Source organism: Solea senegalensis, unplaced genomic scaffold, assembly GCF_019176455.1.
Source record: "Solea senegalensis isolate Sse05_10M unplaced genomic scaffold, IFAPA_SoseM_1 scf7180000014938, whole genome shotgun sequence".
NCBI lineage: Eukaryota > Metazoa > Chordata > Actinopteri > Pleuronectiformes > Soleidae > Solea > Solea senegalensis.
The window spans coordinates 40,045-60,231 of NW_025321175.1; the positions used below are offsets into that span (position 1 = coordinate 40,045).

General features: G+C 38.4%; 3 protein-coding genes across 4 annotated transcripts; 1 reads left to right on the top strand and 2 right to left on the bottom strand.

The window, feature by feature from the left end:
* Positions 1 to 42: 42 nt before the first annotated feature.
* On the bottom strand, positions 43 to 6,381 carry LOC122761731 (vacuolar protein sorting-associated protein 4B-like). Its single transcript, XM_044016979.1, has 11 exons — positions 6,198 to 6,381; positions 5,223 to 5,334; positions 3,842 to 3,992; positions 3,404 to 3,462; positions 2,501 to 2,620; positions 2,262 to 2,418; positions 2,035 to 2,183; positions 1,861 to 1,942; positions 1,526 to 1,745; positions 1,207 to 1,347; positions 43 to 1,103 (listed from the first exon to the last, which is right to left on the bottom strand). Exons 1-11 carry the CDS (start codon positions 6,216 to 6,218, stop codon positions 1,002 to 1,004), a joined length of 1,314 nt encoding a protein of 437 aa, XP_043872914.1. The 5' UTR covers positions 6,219 to 6,381; the 3' UTR covers positions 43 to 1,001.
* An 859-nt stretch (positions 6,382 to 7,240) lies between these two features.
* On the bottom strand, positions 7,241 to 14,669 carry ankrd29 (ankyrin repeat domain 29). Of its 2 annotated transcripts, XM_044016977.1 has the most exons (10): positions 14,472 to 14,669; positions 12,307 to 12,417; positions 11,508 to 11,606; positions 10,119 to 10,217; positions 9,758 to 9,856; positions 9,350 to 9,448; positions 9,147 to 9,245; positions 8,341 to 8,436; positions 7,748 to 7,846; positions 7,241 to 7,656 (listed from the first exon to the last, which is right to left on the bottom strand). In XM_044016977.1, exons 1-10 carry the CDS (start codon positions 14,481 to 14,483, stop codon positions 7,570 to 7,572), a joined length of 900 nt encoding a protein of 299 aa, XP_043872912.1. In that variant the 5' UTR covers positions 14,484 to 14,669; the 3' UTR covers positions 7,241 to 7,569. The 2 variants fall into 2 exon arrangements, with proteins under 2 accessions (XP_043872912.1, XP_043872913.1); XM_044016978.1 differs by lacking the exon at positions 14,472 to 14,669 and having other exon boundaries at positions 12,242 to 12,374.
* Positions 14,670 to 15,820: 1,151 nt separating this feature from the next.
* Positions 15,821 to 20,015, top strand: cts12 (cathepsin 12). The gene is made up of 8 exons (XM_044016991.1): positions 15,821 to 15,851; positions 16,982 to 17,127; positions 17,216 to 17,335; positions 17,798 to 17,962; positions 18,062 to 18,283; positions 18,377 to 18,545; positions 19,156 to 19,261; positions 19,347 to 20,015. The coding sequence occupies exons 1-8, from the start codon at positions 15,821 to 15,823 to the stop codon at positions 19,444 to 19,446; spliced, it is 1,059 nt and encodes a 352-aa protein (XP_043872926.1). The 3' UTR covers positions 19,447 to 20,015.
* Positions 20,016 to 20,187: the final 172 nt, after the last annotated feature.

The following is a 20,187-nucleotide window of genomic DNA, read 5'->3' on the forward strand; positions in this document are numbered from 1 at the left end:
TGAAACCATGAGACTTTTGTTTAAAGAATATTTAAACAAATGTAAATGACCACCATCAGCTTTATTTATATAACTAATAAGTAACCTCTACACACAAACCAACACCAAAAGCCCAAATAAATAAAAGGTATATTAGAGATGCAAAGGCAGTACTTAGTACATAGGGACAATTTATAAATAATTTGACACAAACCTAACCATTTAAGCCTCACAATTGACAAAAGACCCAATAAAAGTGTGGAAAATGTGTATAGACACTGTAACTCAATGTAGCACACATCAAAATTTATAAATGTCAATCTTGAAAGACTCCTGTTCAACTCCTGTCTCCTGTTCAATTCAGTAACTGTGTCGATAACATACAGAACACCCCGCTTCGTATGTCGGTCTTAAGTGATACTACTTTAATGTTTATGTTTATGTTTAATTGCACATCTTCAACATTGTGTATTTGAAATAAAAACAACCAGCAAACAGTAACTGATAAAGTGAGTGCAGCCTTTAAAATCTTACAGTGAATATTCCCTTTTACTAAAATCCAACTCTAAACTAACATGAATATAAATAGTTGGAGGTAAGAAGTGTTGCAAAGGTGCATTTGTCTTTAAAAAAATAAGATTTCTTTTTAGTTGTGCAAATATAAGACCATTGAGTTAAAAGATATGAAACCTTACAAATGAGTAAACTGATTTTTCAGTGCTGAAACAGTTGATTGAGTAGTTGATAGACAAAAAAAATGTTTTGATCCACAATTAATTATTTTTGTTTACAGAAACAGCAGGAAGTTTGCTGTCAAAACTATTTGCCTGCTTTTCTGTTTTCCTCATCTTACTCCAGTATTCCATCATACCCCGGATACTTTTGAGAAACTGATTAAGAATGTAAGGACGTAGAGAACCAAGAATTTACTGTAGACTAGAAAATCCATAGCAAGTTCCAATCAATCAAAAGAAAAATAAATGCTAGTTGCTGCTCATTTCATGAGTGGAGCAGGAACAGTGCTAGCCTTCTTGACCAAAATCTTCAGTGAACTTCTTCAGCTTCTCCAAGTCCTGCTCGTTCACTGTCGGCTTGGTGTTTGTGAGTGACCTCAGCATGTCGTCCTGTGCGGAGAGAACCGCAGAGGTCAAATCACTGTAGTCCTCGAAAAATATTTTTTATTTTAAACTATGTGCACACATTTGCCTTCCCAAGTCTTTTTCTTACCATGGTTACAACTGGCTCAAGAAGCTTCTCCCCAGGAACGTCCATCCAAGTCATCTCTATGGCGTTGGGATCTCCTGGTGAGCATGGAGTCAGGAGGTCCTCCACCATAACACTCGGATTGTTCCAAGATGATCCCTGAACCTTAATTTGTGTGTGTTCAACAAAAATAGTTTATATTTAAAAGGAGAAAATACATGTACATACTGTACATTCAAATGTATAGTTTTAATGAACATTTTAATGAACAATACTGGAAATCTGCTTCATGATGTTCACCAACTGCTGCAGGTTGTGTTTTTTTTTCTTTCTTCTTATTCACCTTTTTGAAGTGCGTGGCTGACTGGACCTTGCGAACAGGTTGCATGAGGGCATCCCTGACAATGATACTGACATCAGCCCCAGAGTAGCCATCTGTCTTTTTGCCCAGGGTGATGAAGTCTGCCTCTGTCAGGCCGTTGGGGGTGGATCCCAGATGCAGTTTGAACATGAATGAGCGAGCGTGCTCCTCAGGCAGAGGGATGTAGATTCGCTTTTCAAACCTGTGACACAGAGAAAAGATCAGCCATTCTGAGGTATTTAAACTCTTAAGACCTGACTAAAAGTTTTTGAACTGTAGCCTTAGATGTGATCAGGTAGGACCTATTTTTATACAACCTTCTTCTAATTGCAGAATCCAATGTCCATGGTATATTTGTGGCTCCGAGGACCAGGATTCCCTCATTATTATTTCCAACACCTAAGAGGGGAAAAGGCATTTTTCTTCACTTACAATCAAAGTACAGTTTTTCAGTCGTGACCTCAGATTTCCATGTATCTCGTCTTGCTCACCCTGCATCTGAACAAGAAACTCTGTCTTGATTCTGCGCGCCGCCTCACTCTCATTCTCACTCCTGGAGCCACAGAGGGAGTCGATCTCGTCAATGAAAATAATCGATGGTTTGTGTTCCCGAGCTAAAGAGAACAGGTTCTTCACCAGCCTAAAGAAGGACAGATCCTCAGTGTCAGTTTCTCATATTCACATCACATTATCATCCTGTAAAGAACCAGGACCTCACTTTTCACTTTCCCCCAACCACTTGGACACAAGATCGGAGGAGGAGATGGAAAAGAAGGTGGAGTTGTTGGCCTCTGTAGCTACCGCCTTCGCCAGGTAGGATTTTCCTGTTCCTGGAGGGCCGAAGAGAAGGATCCCCCGCCAAGGAGTTCGCTTTCCTGAATAAAAAAAAGTAGCAATATTTTACTCTACACATTAACACGGTTCTATGACATGGTTGGATGGTGAGTGTTTACAAACCTGTGAACAGATGAGGGAATTTGATAGGCAGGATGACAGCTTCCTTCAAGGCTTCTTTGGCCCCTTCAAGTCCAGCGACATCGTCCCACTTGATGTTTGGCTTTTCCATGACGATGGCACCTATGAGGGCGGAGTTTGAATGAATCTTCGAATCTACACTTCACAAGCAAACGATCAACAGAAACGCAAAGAAAATACAGCAAAATGGAAAGCCAGGTTTAAATATTTGAAAGCAATAGCTTTCAGGAGGGAGAATGATGAGGAGCTACATAAGCAGTTATTAATACAAAGGACTGAGATTACATCCAATCATGCTGCTGCAAATTTAATGAGGACATGATTACGAACAGGGGGAAAAACTGGTAGACTCCTTGCACGGCACATTAAACAGCAGCAAACAGAGAGGATGATTACAAACATTGAGAATGCTAATGGGGTTGTTATTATTGAGCTATTGGAAATTAATACAGCACTTAGGAATCTCTATAAGTCAGAGTAAAATATTAATATTGATATACAGACCAAATTAATATCCCAGAGATTTCTGAAGGAAAGTAAGAAAACGCTGGAAAAACAACTAAATATAGTTGAAATCTCAGAAGCCACAGGCGCATTGAAGGCAGGAAAAACAGCAGGGCGGGATGACTTATTGACTTATGGTATAAATATTTAAGGACAAACTGAAAGCCCCCCTCTATACAAGATGTAATTAAGTTACATCTTGAGTTCTCTCTAGTTCTTTGAGAGAACTTTGATTATCCTACTTCTAAAACCAAAGAAGTCTAATACTGAATATGAGACTATGCACCCTATAGGCTTAATAATCTTGAAATCTTTTTAGTACCATTGAGACTGTGTTTAATTTCTTCATCATTCTAACTAATAAAATATGGTGTCCCTCACCTGAAAGCTGACTTTGGAGCTTCTTCTTTTCTTGGTCTTCCCCTTCATCACTTTCACTCCTGAATAATTGACATAAACATCCTTATTTATTGACCTTTATTATACACAAAGCCGTAAACACTTTATTAGAGATCTTGTAGTTTCTTAAACGTTTTCTAAAAAAAAAAAAAATAGTGCACATTCTGTGGAGGGTACATAGAAAAGAGTAGGGAAAGTTGAATTATCTGATATATATGTACTATATAAATTGTATAATTACAATTTTTTTATAAAATCCTCAGTGGTGTAATGTTTAATTCCTGTGGCTGTACGACGCTGAGAAACACAGCAATGCACCAACTGAGGACTAAAAAATGCCGGTTTCAAAGTGTAAAACACATAAACAACTTTGCCGCTATTCTTCCAAAAAACGAGGAAATAACCTGAAGTATATCTCACCCTTTGTCGCCAGACTGATTCTCTTTGACGGGTTTGGCTGGTGGAGCGTTCTCCTTCTTCTTCAGATAAGTTTTCAGCTGCTCAGCTCTGTCCAGATACTCGGCACACTTCTCCCTGATGCTCACCTTTGCTCGTTCACTCGAAGTCTCATCTGCAGCAACAACACATTACCTGTCATGTGTGATTGTGAGGGCATCTCTCAGCATCAGCAGCTTTGTGTCTAACCTTACACCTGTGTACCACGCACTCAGCACTAACATTAAAGGCAGTGCATGTAAGAAATATATTATGATAAGATAATAAGACCTAAAATGACACGTGAAAATACGGAAACATGTCGAAATTGAAACTGATAATGAGGGTACAGCCAGAATATACACATTCAGATGCAAAGATAAAAATGGCACAGTTATGTATGTGCAGGTGTATTTGCATGAACACAGTGTAACGCTGGGTGTAAGTGCAGTGTCTTATTTTTGTATTTTGTAAGATCTGGCAACCTACTTGAACCATTCTCCTGGAATGTCTGTTGTAAGTGAATTCAATTGATTTCTTTTGTTTGTTTAAACTTAGACCTTTGATCTTCAGTATTTAGTAGTACTCTCTTTGTCTCTGTTATATTTTGTTAATTAAATTGGTAGTTTTGTTCATCATGCTTTCAAGTTTTCTTTGGTTAATGATGATAATAATGATTGGTTTGACCTCAAACTATTTTTGTTACTCGTTACTAACAAATGAAATCAGAAGAAGAAGAGTTGGTAATGGTCTGTATTTATTTAGATACTTTCTAGTCTTGTTGAGCTGCTTTACACTACAGTAAACACACTTAACACTACAGGGTTAAGTGTCTTGCTCAAGGACACACATAGACTAGCACAGCCAGGAATTTAACCAACAACCTTCAAGTTGAAAGACAACTCGCCCTACTACTGAGCTACCATTGCTCAATCCTAACTCCTCACCTTTTTAATACTTTCACTTTTTACTTGCATTTTATATCAGAAAATTGCTTTTGATACTCGAGTACAGTAAATGACTTTTACTTAAGTAATATTATAAAAAGTGACTTCAACTTCTACCAAAGTTGTTCTACTCAAGCATCCCTTTTAGGTACTTTATACAAGACTGCCCAAAACGACAATTATGTTCCTTTCGTAAGATTAACAGCCACAGTGCAAAAGTGGTCATTTGACTTTGACTTGAATTTGATTTTAAATTACATTTTGAGATGGGATTGTAGTAACTGTTTTAAACAGTCACTGTTGTACATATTTACATTATTATAGAGTAAAATTCAAGGCATGGAAATAACACACACACACTCACACATACAAACTCCACACAGAACAAAGGCAGACGTGATTCAAACCAGGTTCCTTACATTTGACAGCATGAAGGAAGTACTGCAGTGCTTGCTGATAGCATCTGAGGGCCTCTTCATAGTTTTTGGCTTTGTCCTCAGCTGCAGCTTTGTTGGCCAAATCTATGGCTTTCTGCGAACAAGACACATTTACATGTGTTAAAAACGAATGATATAAGGCTATGACAATCAGTAATTATTCACCCTCTACTTATGTTGGAAATGTTTGGTTTACCTAATTTCAAAATATTATTCATATTAAGTACTATATTATGTTACAGAAATGGCAGTAAAAATAGTCCGAACCATGATTGTCATGATTTACATTATGTATTGTGTCACCATAGTTTGTCATCTTTAAAAAGAGGTTCCCTATGTAGATCAGTTGGGAAACTGGGAAGTTGTAACACATGTTACTCAATAATGGCTCATAAAAGTAATAAAGCCATTCATTAGATCCACACACACACACACACACCCACACACACAAATACAGATCATATATAATAACAAAACGATAACCAATATTTATAACATAGTACACATTCTGATTAATGTAATGCTGAATAATTACTACTGATATATTACACTGATTATTGTCATTTTCATAATACTAAATCATATATGTATATATGATATATATATATATATATATATATAAACATATACACTATATATATATTCATATATATATACACACATGCATATATAAAGATAATAATCATATGTTTGTAATGAGGTTTAGTATTTTACTTTAATTTTAGTAACACGATCAAACGGGATTTTTCACAATCTGGCAACCCAAACATTTACCTTGTCTTTCACTGATTCACACAGCATTAACAAATGATTAAATAACATGATTTCAAACGTGAGGTATTCATGTAAAACATCGACAGCAATTTCACCTATCGCTCAATATTCAAAAAAGGATCTAATGCTAAAAGTTTATTCGTCTTTTTTCCGATGACAAGGCAGAAAAGTTCTGTCACTCACCTGTAAATTACCGCCAGCCATTCGATCACGTAACGTCGGTCCAGATTTAACGTGTCCTTAAAATAAAAGTATGACCAAGCTATCTCTCTGTCTGTTTACTTGTATTTCATTTTTTTTAAAACAACGCCAATCGGAAAAAAATCTTAGGCTTGTTTCTCTTCCGTATTAAAACGTTGGCTGTCACTTCCGCATAGGTCACGTGACAATGTTATTGTCCTGGTGGGACAGCAGCTGTATTTTTAGATATTTTAATGTGTCTGAAACAAACATACATATACATATAATATGATAATAAATATTTTTATGACATAAAAAAGTAAAAGGTGTTACTTATAACTAACTACTGCCTTGCTTTGATGCTTCAAAGCAATTAAGGCAAACCCTTAAACTAAACTCGACAGTTGTTAAGGTAAAAATAAATGTGTGATTTTTAAACTCATTTCGTCCACTGTTGATTAAGGATATTTTGTTTGTGATTGTGGCCTAAACGCAAGATTAAAAAAAATTTGAAACAACATTACATGAAGGAAAGTCTTTAGATAAGGACTTTGTCAGCGCCATTGTTTACTTGTTTACATTCACCAGCCACTTCTTCAGGTGTTACGTGTACCTAATGAAGTGGCAGGTGAGGTATTTTGCTGCTGGAGCTTTAAGGTTGGATGTATTGTGCGTTGAGGTTTTCTGTATGCCTTTGTTGCAACAAATAGCTGTTTGAGTAACTTTTCTTTCAGTTCAAACCAGTCTGGTTATTCTGCTCTGACAACAAAGTATTTTCACCCAGAGAAATGTCACTCACTGGAATTATCTTCGTAAACCCTTGAGATAGATGTACATATATCCAGGTAGAAAAGCAGTTTCTGAAAAACTCAGAAACCATGCCACATTCAAAGTTAAATATCTTCATATATCTTAAATATCTTGCTATTAAACATCTCATCATTTAGCAGTTGTATATACAGAATGTACAAAAAACAAAATAAACCCTCATTCAAACAAATGAATTCACACAGCCACTGTTGTGTTTATTAACAAATTTACACTTTATTACATTTATTAAAAAGGCAAAGAAATAGTGTGCAAAAAATATCAAAACATATTACAACACCTGGGTGTGGGGTAAACAAAAATAAATGCAAATATTATATAACACCAGCGTAAAGGAGACGATGCATGTGGGAGACGGATCCATTTTGGTTGCACATTACTTTGCTCAGAATTTAGTCCGGGTTTATTCAACATGTGGCAGCAATCAAAAGCAAAGCACCATATACAGTACAGGTTGTATTTCAGTCGGTTTGATACACTTGTTGCATTATTTTCCCCCTCACACGGATGTGGTGCAAGCGAGCAAGGAAGGACGGGGTCTGGATTGTCAACAGCTGTCTCTGTTTGAGATTTTTGGATGTAAAAGTTGAAGGATGCGATCGCTCTTTGTGAGATCTGCAGGGAGTTCATTATGCTGTAAAACACACATGAGAACACAGTGAATGAGCCGAGGTTTCCGACTGTTCTGTGTTCACGTTCTCATCTGTCAACTCTCAAAGCCTTGCCTTATTTGGCAGCGTGGGGTCGGCGTTGGCCCCGAGCAGCAGCAGAACGGTCTGCAGATTTCCACTCATAACAGCAGCATGAAGGGCAGTGGAGCCATTCTGGAAACAACAATGTCAAACAGTATGGACTCAAAGCTAATGGCATGCCGTTTATTCCGCTCACAAATAAAAACAATTTGAAATATGCTCTTTTATCCTGTGTCAAAGGAAAACATGATACTGGAAAACGACATGAGAAGAGAAGATGGATGCTACTCTCATGTCTAACATATGCCTATACAGTACATTGAATACTAGGGATGCCCAATATTATCAGCAAGATATCTTTAAAATGCTTCAAACTGGATTATTGGATATCTGCAAACATGGCAAGATCCACCGGCATTGTTATCGGTTATTGGCCCAAGCACTGGCAAAAACTCCAATATCGTGCCTCTCTATTGAATACCATAACATGTATCCTGGTTCTATATGATACAGATTGAACTAATGAGATACAACAGCTGGTACTCAGTGTCTTCCTGTTGATAAAGCAACATTTGGACTACAAACAACTCTAAACAAGAGACAGAGACAGTGACAGTGTCCTCTACCTTAAGACGGCCAAGTGAAGGAGAAAACTTGAGGAGCTCCTCAATGACACTGCTGTGTCCCTTTAAAGCTGCTTTGAATAATGCTGTTGATCCATCCTGAAGAGAAAGAAAAATAATAATAATGACTAATTGCAGATAAATCACCACTCGTGTTCGGCATACTGGATTGCTTGCCTCTACATAGAATGGTCTTCGTCCCCTGTGAAAGAGTTAAATGTGTATTTATTGAAACTTAACCACCACTTGGGTGCTGTGGAATCATGCTATAAACTGAGAGTAAACCAAAACTGTTTGAGCAATGAGGTGAAAGAAAGAGACATTACCGAAAAGGTAGTAGTGAAATATTATTGGTTCCCAATGCGATTAAACATGGTAAACAGAATGAACAGCCTGCTGTCTCTCCATCTGTTAATCGCACAACTGTCCAACAGTTCACTTGACAGGCTTCCATGTATGTGATGTTGACTCAGGTGAAATCTGAGATGCAGGTACTGAAGTAGTAATGATTAAATGCCTGATTCAGTGGTTAGCATTTGTGCCACACAGCAAGAAGGTCCTCAGTTTGGATCTGGTGGACTTTCACGTTCTCCTCATGTCTATGTGGGTTGTTTATCTAGTGGTTGGATTCATGCAGAATATGGGTCCTGAGTGTTGAAAAGTGAACTGTTTCTGATTGTTTTTTGTTATTTTACACTATATGTAAGCTGCTGACTTATATGGGTTAAAATAAATACATAACAATGAATGAACTAAACACTTTATGTGTGTTTTTTATGTGCTTTATCAATTCTAAATAAACAACCCACTTGTCTGTCAGCATCCCGATCCGCACCACGCAGAAGCAGCACCTTCACCACCTCACTGTGTCCCATCTGAGCTGCCATCCACAGGGGGGCAGTGCCATCCTGGACAACATGAAGACAGCATGTGAAATGTAAGAGAAGCTGAGAGCTAAAGGGACAATGGGCCTGTGTCCACCCTTAAATCCCAAAACAGGAGAGGACATTACCTCCCTCACTTGGTTAACCTTGGCACCAGATGCAAGCAGCTGACGAATCACAGTCACATGACCCTCTTGAGCGGCGAGGAACAGAGGCGTGGCACCATCCTAAAACATAAAAGAACCATCTCGTAGACGAGGCCACATTTGATAACATCCCTGCTGGGTGAAAGTGTATTTATACCAAATATAATACTATAATTTCATGAATACAAGTTTGTGCTGTTTGGTAGTTTTCCACATCCTGATCCTGATGTACTGTATGTCAGTCAGGTCTGACTCAGCAGTCTGCAGAAACCTGAGCAACCAGATTCCTGCTGCTGGGACAATGCAATGCAAGAAGCTCTCAGACTAGGAGGCTTAACACGAGGCCACGTCTGACAGTGACAGGAGACAAAGAGAGATACACCTGCTTACATTCAACTGCTCATGAATGTTGGCTCCATTCTTTAGCAAGATCTCCACCACCTTGGAGTGTCCATACTGTGCAGCGGCAGTGAGAGCCGTGCCACCATCCTGCCAAAAAACAACAACAAAAAAATAAATAATAACGAGAGAATTCAACCAAAAACACAGATAATCAGCCCTGTGGGCTAGAGGAAGAAAATATCTGAGGCCTTCAGAGAGAAGCCTGAGGATGAGGCTCTTCTGTGCATCACTTTTGTCTCCTTATCTCTTCAGGAAACACTATGAATCACAGTCTGAGATGATAGATAGCATCTGCCCATTGTCTGTCACAGTCAACACTAACAGTGTGTCGATGAATTCTGTGGCATACCTTTGTCTGGAATTCAGTGGAGGCACCAAATTCAAAGAGGAGCTTCACAATCTCATGGTAGCCCTGCTGGGAGGCGAAGAACAGGGCAGTAGAACCTGTCTGGAGAGGATGATGTGAGCGGATAAGATACTGCTGTTGTAATTTCACTTGACCTTGACTCCCACTTTTTATCATTGAAATATGGTACTAAATAAACTATTATCAAATCCAGGCCCTGGTTAGGAGTCTCCTTGAATTTCCAGGCAGTCTTTGATTAGATTAGATTAGATTGGACTTTATTGATCCCACAACATTTACTTTTTAAAGTTTACAGAATAAGTTATACAAACAATAAAGTAGAAATATATAAAAATGCAAAATGGAAATGGAACAAGCAACAAAATATGATAAAAAAAACAAGAAGATATGAAACATATTTACATAATGAAGAATATAAATCTTTCACTATGAAAAGTGGCGTAAAAAGGTGCGGTGGTACAGTATTATTACATAGATATACTTCACTTTCTATACTGATAATGTGAGGGAAAAATGTATGACAGATAAATAATTACAAGGATGCGCAAAGTCAAAAGGTTAAACTACATTAAAAAAAACAAGGAATAACAGGAAGACTGAAAATGAACAATGCACAAATGCACAAGAGACAGATCTGTTTAGTCAGTACAAAGTGTTGAAAACAATTATTAACAGTTCCACAGGTCACGATCATACAGTAGAGCTTAACTTAGCTTAGCTCACAGACAGGAAAAAGGCCACAGCTCTGTCAGAAGACAAAAAAAAACCCCCATCCACTTGTCAGCACCTCTAAAGCTCACACAGTAACACGTCATATCTCATTTGTCTAATCTCTAAAAATCACAGTCTAAAACATGGCAGGATGTGCTTTTATGCAAGGATTATGTGTCTATTTCTCAGTGAGGAGCAGTGACTTCAGCTCATTATCTGCCAACCTTCGTTAATTCCACATTCCCTGTGACGCTAAACCCGCATTATTAGTATTATTGTTATTTTGTTTCTGTAAGGTTATTTTCCCATCATTCAATTTAAAACAATTCAATTTACATATGGCAAAGGCTACAATGATTGTTCTATACCCATTTAAAATGTAGAAAGACTTGCATTGGAACATAACAGTTAATATTTAGATAGCATATCTAGCATATGCCTAGTAAGTTTACATCAATGTGCAACATTTAGCATCTTTATAAATACTTTAACTTATATTGAGTACCTCATACTTTTATCTAACTGAAGCTGAATAACTGAAGTTATTTTTTAAATTAAATTATGTTGCAACTTTGGTAAAAGTGCTGAGCATGGTGAGCTCAGTAATCACATTATTTTTCAAACAATTATAACAAAGCTCTCTTACTGCAGTCATCTTACCTCCCTCTGGTAGTTGATGTCAGCTCCTTGCATAATGAGTTCTTTGACACACTCATAATGGCCGCTGTATGACGCCACCATCAGCGCTGTAGTTCCATACTGAAAGGAAACATGTCAACATTAGATGCCATTTGTTAGGAAACCTGCTCTACATGTGCTGATGAAGCTATAAAATGAATGCAAATGTTCCAAATGAACACCGTTTTGTTGTGGAGGGGAAAAGAAACACATGGACATGAAATTGTGACGCACACCCTCAACCAAACACTCACACAGTCTGATTTCCATGTATTCAGAGGACACATTCACATACATTCATTTTCTGGAAACGTACACTTACCTTAACCATAACTACCCTACCCTCATCCTAACCATACAACATGTCTTCATCTTCAAATGTATTCATTTGTGTTCCGGGGGCTTTTTGTCCCCATAAATAAGACAAATCCCCATAAAGTGACCATGTGTAAACAGATTTAAGTCCCCACGACATGTGCAATACCTACAACACACACAAACTAGTTTTTATATCTTAGTGAGGACAATCACAACTAACCCTAAGGTAACGGACCTTAACCCAATACTAATACTAAACCTAAAACCAGGTCTTAACCCTGAAAAGGCCCTTTAAAATTGTGGGGCCCTGACAAAGATAGGTTTGTATGTTATTTTGGACCTCACAAAGATATAAATATAAGTACACACACACACACACCAAACCTCTGTCTCCCTACCACAGGTTATGGGTTATGGTTAAAACGTGCAGCTGAGCAGAGCCAGGTACATGCAGTGTTCCTACACTGTCTCTGCAGTCTGCGTCCACGCGGCCGCTGTTGAGCAGCAGCTGAAGAAGAGCCAAGTTCCCTTTCCGAGCTGCCCAAAACACAGCATTAGCCAGGGGTGTTTCCTTCTGTAGAGTGAATACACAAAACAAATACTGACCTCAAACCACTATTACTGCATTATACTGTCCACACACTGACAATAGAGCACGGAGAATAAAAACAGGAGAGAGTAGAATGGGAGTGCATTGGTTTAAAGTGTGTGTGGTTATGAATGAGAGCCAGATCAAGTGTCTGCAGACAAACATCCATAAGCAATACTTACCAGACCATGACCTTAACCACACACCCAACATTCAGACTTTTGACTAGTAATCAGTTATAGAGAAATGCACATCAGTGCTTTAACCCCTGACCCTATCCATCAAACCTCAACTCCTCACCTGAGCCTAACTTTAAGGTCCATTATTTCACCAATGATATTTAGGCAAAATCTATATTAATACTGGGAGCTGGGTCAGCTCTGTCAAGGCCTCCATTTTGGCCCACCATGTTTTTACACTACAATGTTTAGCCCACAATGGAAAAACTAAACATCTTTTGAGTTTTGATGCCAACTGAAGGAAACATGAGTTCACCAACACACTTGAAAGGGAGTGAGGTGAGGGATAGTTAGCTGCAACAAGCAACTTCACCAAAACATGTTGCTAAATTTTACACACTATACCTTTAACCACTTTAACCCTTAGAACACAGAGCATTTTGGGTGCTTTTTTCCAATACTATGTTTAAACGTACAGTATATACAGAGGCTACAAGAATGTGCAATATAGAGTTTCTTATATCCTTTTTTTCAGTACAACCTAGGCAATCTGATGGAAAAAAATGGATTTGGAGCAAAAAGTACTCAAAATGTTTAAAATCAGATTGAATTTGTGAAATTTGGGAATACGTCACAGTTCAAAGTTCACTTGTCTTGTTTTTTATGAACAAAAAGTAAAGAAAAATGCTCTATTTTGTGATTTCTGCATAATTATTGCTACTTTATATCAGTACTAAAAATGCCCCCCGGATATGTGACCTATAAACTCACACCCACAGGATGTCCATATAAGGAGTCGTGCATTATTCCCACGGCGAATTACCATGGGTGCACCTGTGGCACAGATCCGCTGAGGGTTAAAATTGCCCTGAATGCTTCTCTGCCTCTCTGGATATTAAAAAACCAAGAACTATGCTTCTCAGATTTATCTGATTATGAACAATTGAGGACCAGGAGGGTCACACAGTTGGTGTTGTTGTTAGCCCTCTTTTGCCTTTAGACTCTGGTTCATGACCCGGTCGGAACAAGGGCTTTTCTGCATGGAGTGTGCATGTTCTCCCCGTGTTTGTGTGGGTTTTCTGCGGGTTCTCCAGTTTCCTTCCACAGTTCAAAAACATACAGATTTGGGGATTAGGTAAACTGGACACTCTAAATTGACTGTAGGTGTGAGTGTGAGAGTGGATGGTTGTTTGTGTGTATGTGGCCTTGTGATGGACTGGTGACCTGTGCAGAGTGTACCCCGCCTTTTGCCCTGTGTCAGATGGGATTAGCACCAGTGGCCCCCACAAACCTTATGTGGAGGATAAAGCAGCAGAAGAGTGAGTGAGTGAGTTATGCTATTAAACTTAATTCTAACCTTAAATCTAACTTAACTCTGAAAAAGCCTTTTCAAGTACCACAGTGTGTCCTCACAACTACAAACAGATTCATCCTAACTTCAAGCTGTTTATTAGAAAGGAGGTTAGGACCAGGACCATGGACTATGATGAGTACTGGTCAATGTTTATACAAGTAAACGTAACAACAGTGTATGTATATATGAGTCCATATTCAGTGATTGTCTAGTTGACCCATTTATTTTAACAAAAAAAAAAAAGTCTTCCAGAACCATAATCAGTCAATACCTAAACACATTCTTACTTAACCAGGTTCAATCTTATTAGGACCAGGACTAGGTCACCACGACGTCTCCTGATCCTGATAAGATCAGTGTTCAAAGATAATAACCTTTAAAGATTACAATATCGTGCATGTAAGTATATTTATACCTGCACACACACAAACACACACACAGTCAGATTGTATGACAGGCCCTGGCGAAGCGTGCAAAGCATGATGGAGGCAAAAACGCTGCTTTACCTTAAAAGACATGGTGCAGACCTCACTCACTCGTGACTCATGTTTCTTCCTGCGCACTCACTCATTAGAGACGACGCTGAGCTGAGCGACACTCGCCTGTTTTTGCCGCACTGTGTCTGGGTGTTGGCGGCGGCCGTCCCCAGCCTTAATAACACACAAGCAGCTGAGCTGAGCTCATCCTCTGCAGTCAGTGCTGCAAGCAAGGGGGAGCTCTGCATGCCAGCAGGGGGCGCCACTGAGCACAAGCACAACCATCCTTCAGAGACTGGAGACAGGAGGAAGGAACCCAAGGTGACACACAGTGTAAATTTAGATACAGACCTCAGGTATAAAGTTAGAGTATGTAATTGCGCCAGTTTTGCTGCCTTACACTTTTATCAGATTAGATGAAAGTTGAAGCAAATTGAGCACATTGTAGATAAGATAAAGCAAGATAAGCAAGAGAATATAAATAAGAACAGAAACAGATGGTTCCTTGTCAAGTTTAGAACGTCTTTGCTGTTCACAGAGTCATTTTTACCCACTAAAAGTCTCCCAAATTGAGCTCTTTGTACTAATTTTTACATTATTTGACATTAACATTATGTGGTGTTATTGTCTTATTGTAATTTGGATAAGTTGACTTTGTTGGTGTGTATTTTTGTTGCTGCTGCCACTTGGAAAAGAGATTTTCCATTAAAATGTCCCAAAAATGTTTTTATGAACTGTGATTCATGTTTTAAAATTGCAGTTTGTAGATGGACCCTCAAGTTTAGGAAGTCTTTGCCATTCACAACAATATTTCCCCACTAATGTCTCACCAACGGAACACGTTGAACACTTGCTTAATTTTATATATAGACATTAGTTAAATTATAGTAAAAGAGAGAGAGAATTAAATGAATTAAAATGTGTGAATCAACATTTTCAACCCTTTACATTGATAAAACAATAAGTAAAGCAATACATTTCTTCATAATCCTTTCTCAGGTTTAACTCCTTTTGGATTTTGAATGCAAACATTTAAATTGCAATGCAGTATTTTAACATTAAATGACTGGTATTTTGATGTTGTAATGGATCTGTGTACTTTCTTCGACCACTGATTTTGGAAAGTCCCATTTCAGTTGTTGTGTTCAATTATAAACTAGTATTTGAAAGATTTACCAAATTGCAGCTTTCACTCTCTCTAAAGGATAATGAGGTATTACCGAGGAGGAGCAGGGGACGCATCTTATTTTTGTTGACTAATATCCTTCTCAGGTGTTTCAAAGTGTTGATTTAGGGATTTTGTAAAAGTATAGTGGAAGCATGTACTTATTGCAAAGCTTTATAAGGAAGGTAGGCTGCGAGTCTGCTGCTGTACGAACATGGGGAAAAAACAGCATCAAGTCAACGCAGGTAAGCTGGTCAAGACTTCTTCATTTAAAGAACTGAAAATGAATCTTAAATGTCCTAAGGTTTGACACAAACTTTGAGACTGTGGCTTTAACATGAACTAATTACGTCAATGAAAGTCTAATCTATGACTTTTTGTCATTTAAAATCATGTATAACTTTTATTTGTGTAGTCAGTTCTGTCATAAGACAGAACTTCTTAAAACATGTTTTTTTTGCAACATGTTTGCAGCACTGTCTTCACAAATGAGGATTTAAATATTGCAGCCGCAATTTTACTGAAAACATGGATCAAATTTATTAACAGTATAAAAAGCGTGAAGACCGTGCAGGGGGAAGATGTGTGATGTTTAAACTTAAGATGGGAATTGTGCAACACATTCATTTCCATCAGTGTGCAGTGAAAACAACAACAACTTTCATATGTTTAAATTGTAATGGTGTTGTTTTATCCTTTATGTTGTGCCTTATGATTGTGCTATTTTACTTGTTTACTTGCATAACGGACTTTGTTCTGCTTTATGTTTGTTTGTATTATTTACTATCTTCTGTATTATGCTCACAAGGGAATGCTGATTTCTTAGCCCCTAGAGCTTTTCTTTCATCATTTCATGAAAATTTTACTGCCACTGTCCCTTTTTTTACCCTTAGAACACAAAGCATTTTGCCTGCTTTTTTCCATGACTATGTTTAAACATACAGTATATACAGAGGGTATAAGATAGTACAACATAGATTGTCTTATATCTGATTTTCACCAACTTTAGAAACATACCTGAGCAGAAAGTTCTCAAAACATTTGAAATCGGATTGAATTTGTGAAATCTGGAAATACATCACAGTTCAAAGTTCACTTCTGCACAATTATTGCTACTGTAAATCACTACTAAAAATGCGATATACTTAGAAGGAATCTACAACACATAAGAAGCATTTTTTAAAGCCTGAATTTGTGATCTATAAACACACACACTCATGCCCATATAAGGAGTTGTGTGTTATTCCCATGGCAAATTATCATGGGTGCACCTGCGGCACAGATCTTGAAATTAGTGTAGCATTAGTTATTCCATGGAGTACATTAAACATGACAAAGCAGAAGCATGAAAACAACACATCTCTTGTGCTTGAAGGTCAGCAGTGCAGCCTCCTGCTGAGGGCAGCGCTGCTCTCTGTCCTGCTGTGCGGTCCTAAGCATGTGGCGTCAGACTCAGACGAGGTCGTCTTCACTGAGTGGGAGATCTGGAAGAGCAGCCACGGCATAAGCTATGACGACATGGTGAGCCCAACACTGAGGAACAGTGAACGCACGTGTGCCTTTTTCCGTCAACTGAGCTCATGTCCATGTTTTGTGTGATACTGTTCAGGACGACATGCAAAGAAGGGTCATCTGGGAGGACAACAAGCAGAGGATTGAAGACAATAATCAAAGGTTTTTTACAGGGATGAGGTCATTCACGATGGCCATGAACAAATATGGAGACCTGGTAAGAAGGACTAACCATTCCCACCCTGATTTCCCAACACATATCTATCTCTATCTAACTCTATATTGACCTCAGTCTGCTCCTTGTGCTGGTCCCAAACCCTGATAAATGGGAGGGTTGCATCGGGAAGGACATCCAACATAAAAATCTCTGCCAAATCAAATATGCAGATCATCTACTGAATTTGGCCTTTTGAATTTTGATCAAAGGAGATATTTGAAATTAGAATTAAAAAACCTCCAAAAAATTATTTAATTTTGAAAATCTGGTGTGATAGATTCACTTATTCATTTATTCTTATTCTCTTTACAATAATAAATAATAATACAAAATCCACAGTCTACAGACATTAAAACTGAGACTAGCACCCAGTTCACTATTAATATGTTTAATCGATAATCTCAAAGCTTTGCTCTTTAGTTATGAGTTTTTAAACCATTATTAAACTTATTTTCCATACAGACAGGACAAGAATACCAGGTAATGCAAGGTGCCATGATGGACGCCCGCTTTGTAAAGCGAGGTCCAACTGCCTCTGCCCAACGGCTGCGTAATAACGCTAAGAATTTAGATGCTACGTTTGTTGACTACAGGAACCTGGGTTATGTCACTGAAGTGAAAGACCAGGTAAGACATCCTTACAGCGACATTAGCTTTTTCTTTAAGAGTTAAAAATGAACACACTTCAAAACACACAAAAATCTATGTTTTAAATGATCCAAACAGGGTTACTGCGGCTCATGCTGGGCCTTCAGCACCACAGGAGCCATCGAAGGACAGATATACAAAAGGACAGGTCAACTCGTCTCCTTGAGTGAGCAGAACTTGGTCGACTGCTCCAAACCGTACGGCACCTACGGCTGCAGCGGAGCCTGGATGGCGAACGCCTACGATTACGTGGTGAACAATGGGCTGCAGTCGACCAGCACGTACCCTTACACTTCAGTGGTGAGGCCGCTGCCTTCATCTCCATCAGAACAGCTAAAACGCTCACAGTTTTCTTCTGTTTCCAGCCCAGTCACTCTGGTTTTGTGTGTACAGGATACTCAGCCCTGTTATTATGACGGCAGACTTGCAGAGGCTCATATTAAAGACTACAGGTTCATACCCAAAGGAGACGAGCAGGCCCTGGCTGACGCCGTGGCAACCATTGGTCCAATCACAGTGGCCATTGATGCAGATCATTCCAGCTTCCTGTTCTACAGCTCAGGTTAATTCTCATCATTGATTCCCTTGATTCTGCCTCTGTTTAATCCTTCATCTGAAAACATGCTCTGTCAAGCAAAACTATCAGACTTGACTGAGGGATTGTGTGTGTGTATACAGAGGGCAGCACACAGGTGTGAAGGCAATAATTGTTTATCCCATCAAACTGCTGAATGCCCACATTTAGTATTCACTTCTGAAACTTTTCATGGACACCAATCCTTTTGCAGCATCTCAGTTTACTACGGTCCGTCTTGACATACAGCAAATCACTTCCTGTGTGCAGCATGGGAATGACACCACTCACCAGGCAACAAGAGATGGAAACACTGAGGCAGTTGTTTGGAGCTGATTTCAATTATTTCTATTTTCTATTTTCTATTTCTATTCTATTTTCTTTATTTGTTGGTGGAGAACAACCTGTCACTAAAACTAAAGTGAAAATTGGACTTAAATCCATCAGGTGACCACAAACCAAATAACCAAATGTGGGTAACAGCAGGATGTGTGTAAGTGCCACATATTGACGAAGAGTAAACAAACAAACAAACAAAAAACCAACTAAAACAGGATAATATTATTTTAGTTAATAGTGGTTTGAATTTAACCTGCAGGAATATACGAAGAGCCCATGTGTAATCCCAACAATCTGAGTCACGCTGTATTGCTGGTTGGTTACGGCTCTGAAGGAGGTCAAGACTACTGGATCATAAAAAACAGGTCAGACCAACTCTGTGCATCAAATATTACATTTTTATTACAAATGTTCATTTTAATGAATGCTTTTTTCCTTTTTCTCTCATAGCTGGGGATCCAGTTGGGGTGAAGGCGGCTTCATGAGGCTGATCCGGGACGGCAGAAACACTTGTGGCATTGCAAGCTATGCGTTGTATCCAATCCTATGAGTCAAACTTTAATGCTGATCCTCTGTGGTCTGTCAGTGATGCTCCAAAAAAAACCCAAAACACTATTCATTACTTATATCGCTCTAAAGTCGTCCATATTCTTTACAAACAAAAGCTTTCTGACAGTGAAGGTGTTTTGTGGAAAGATGCTCATCTTTGTACAGTGAACACAGCTTCTCTCAGGGACGTAGTACAAACACACACACGCACACTATTCAGCCTGTGGAATGTTTTTTTGGATTAGTCAAACTCACCAGCTGTGGACTGAAGTCATGTATTTTCCCCTCTCATCCAGTATTGTGGCCAATTTATTGTTAGATAGATGCATACATTACAATAAACAATTTAAATTTAGGGCATTTACCGCAGAGGCTCTAATCCTATCAGAATGAAAATTAGTTGGCAGTGAAATGAATTCCACTGGAATTGTGGGAGATTTACATAATAGACATGGATATTACATAATCCACACATTTATATTGAGTTTAATTCTGGTAAACGATTACCCTTTTTGTCTCAACAGTAAAACCTTTATAATTAAGCATCTTGACAGTGTTGAACTGAGAGTTTTATGTTGGAAAGGCTGTAAGACGAGAGTAACTGACTCAACTTAATCGCAGACATAATTATGTTCCTGTTAGAAACCAAGCTCGAAAATGGAAATTAATATGATCATCAATCCTGAAAAATGAAATTCACAGTAGTTATAGAGGTTTATTTCCTTTTCCAATGAGGGTTAAT

Coding starts and splice junctions, on each gene's coding strand:
- LOC122761731 (XM_044016979.1), bottom strand. CDS start 6,218: ATGGCTGGCGGTAATTTACAG. Junction 1,943..2,034: donor GTTTCTTGTTCAGATGCAGG/GTGAGCAAGACG, acceptor TTCCCCTCTTAG/GTGTTGGAAATAATAATGAG. Junction 1,104..1,206: donor TTGAGCCAGTTGTAACCATG/GTAAGAAAAAGA, acceptor CTCTCCGCACAG/GACGACATGCTGAGGTCACT.
- cts12 (XM_044016991.1), top strand. CDS start 15,821: ATGGGGAAAAAACAGCATCAAGTCAACGCAG. Junction 17,336..17,797: donor TGAACAAATATGGAGACCTG/GTAAGAAGGACT, acceptor TTTTCCATACAG/ACAGGACAAGAATACCAGGT. Junction 17,963..18,061: donor TCACTGAAGTGAAAGACCAG/GTAAGACATCCT, acceptor TGATCCAAACAG/GGTTACTGCGGCTCATGCTG.
- ankrd29 (XM_044016977.1), bottom strand. Junction 10,218..11,507: donor ACATCAACTACCAGAGGGAG/GTAAGATGACTG, acceptor CATCCTCTCCAG/ACAGGTTCTACTGCCCTGTT. Junction 9,857..10,118: donor CCACTGAATTCCAGACAAAG/GTATGCCACAGA, acceptor GTTTTTTGGCAG/GATGGTGGCACGGCTCTCAC.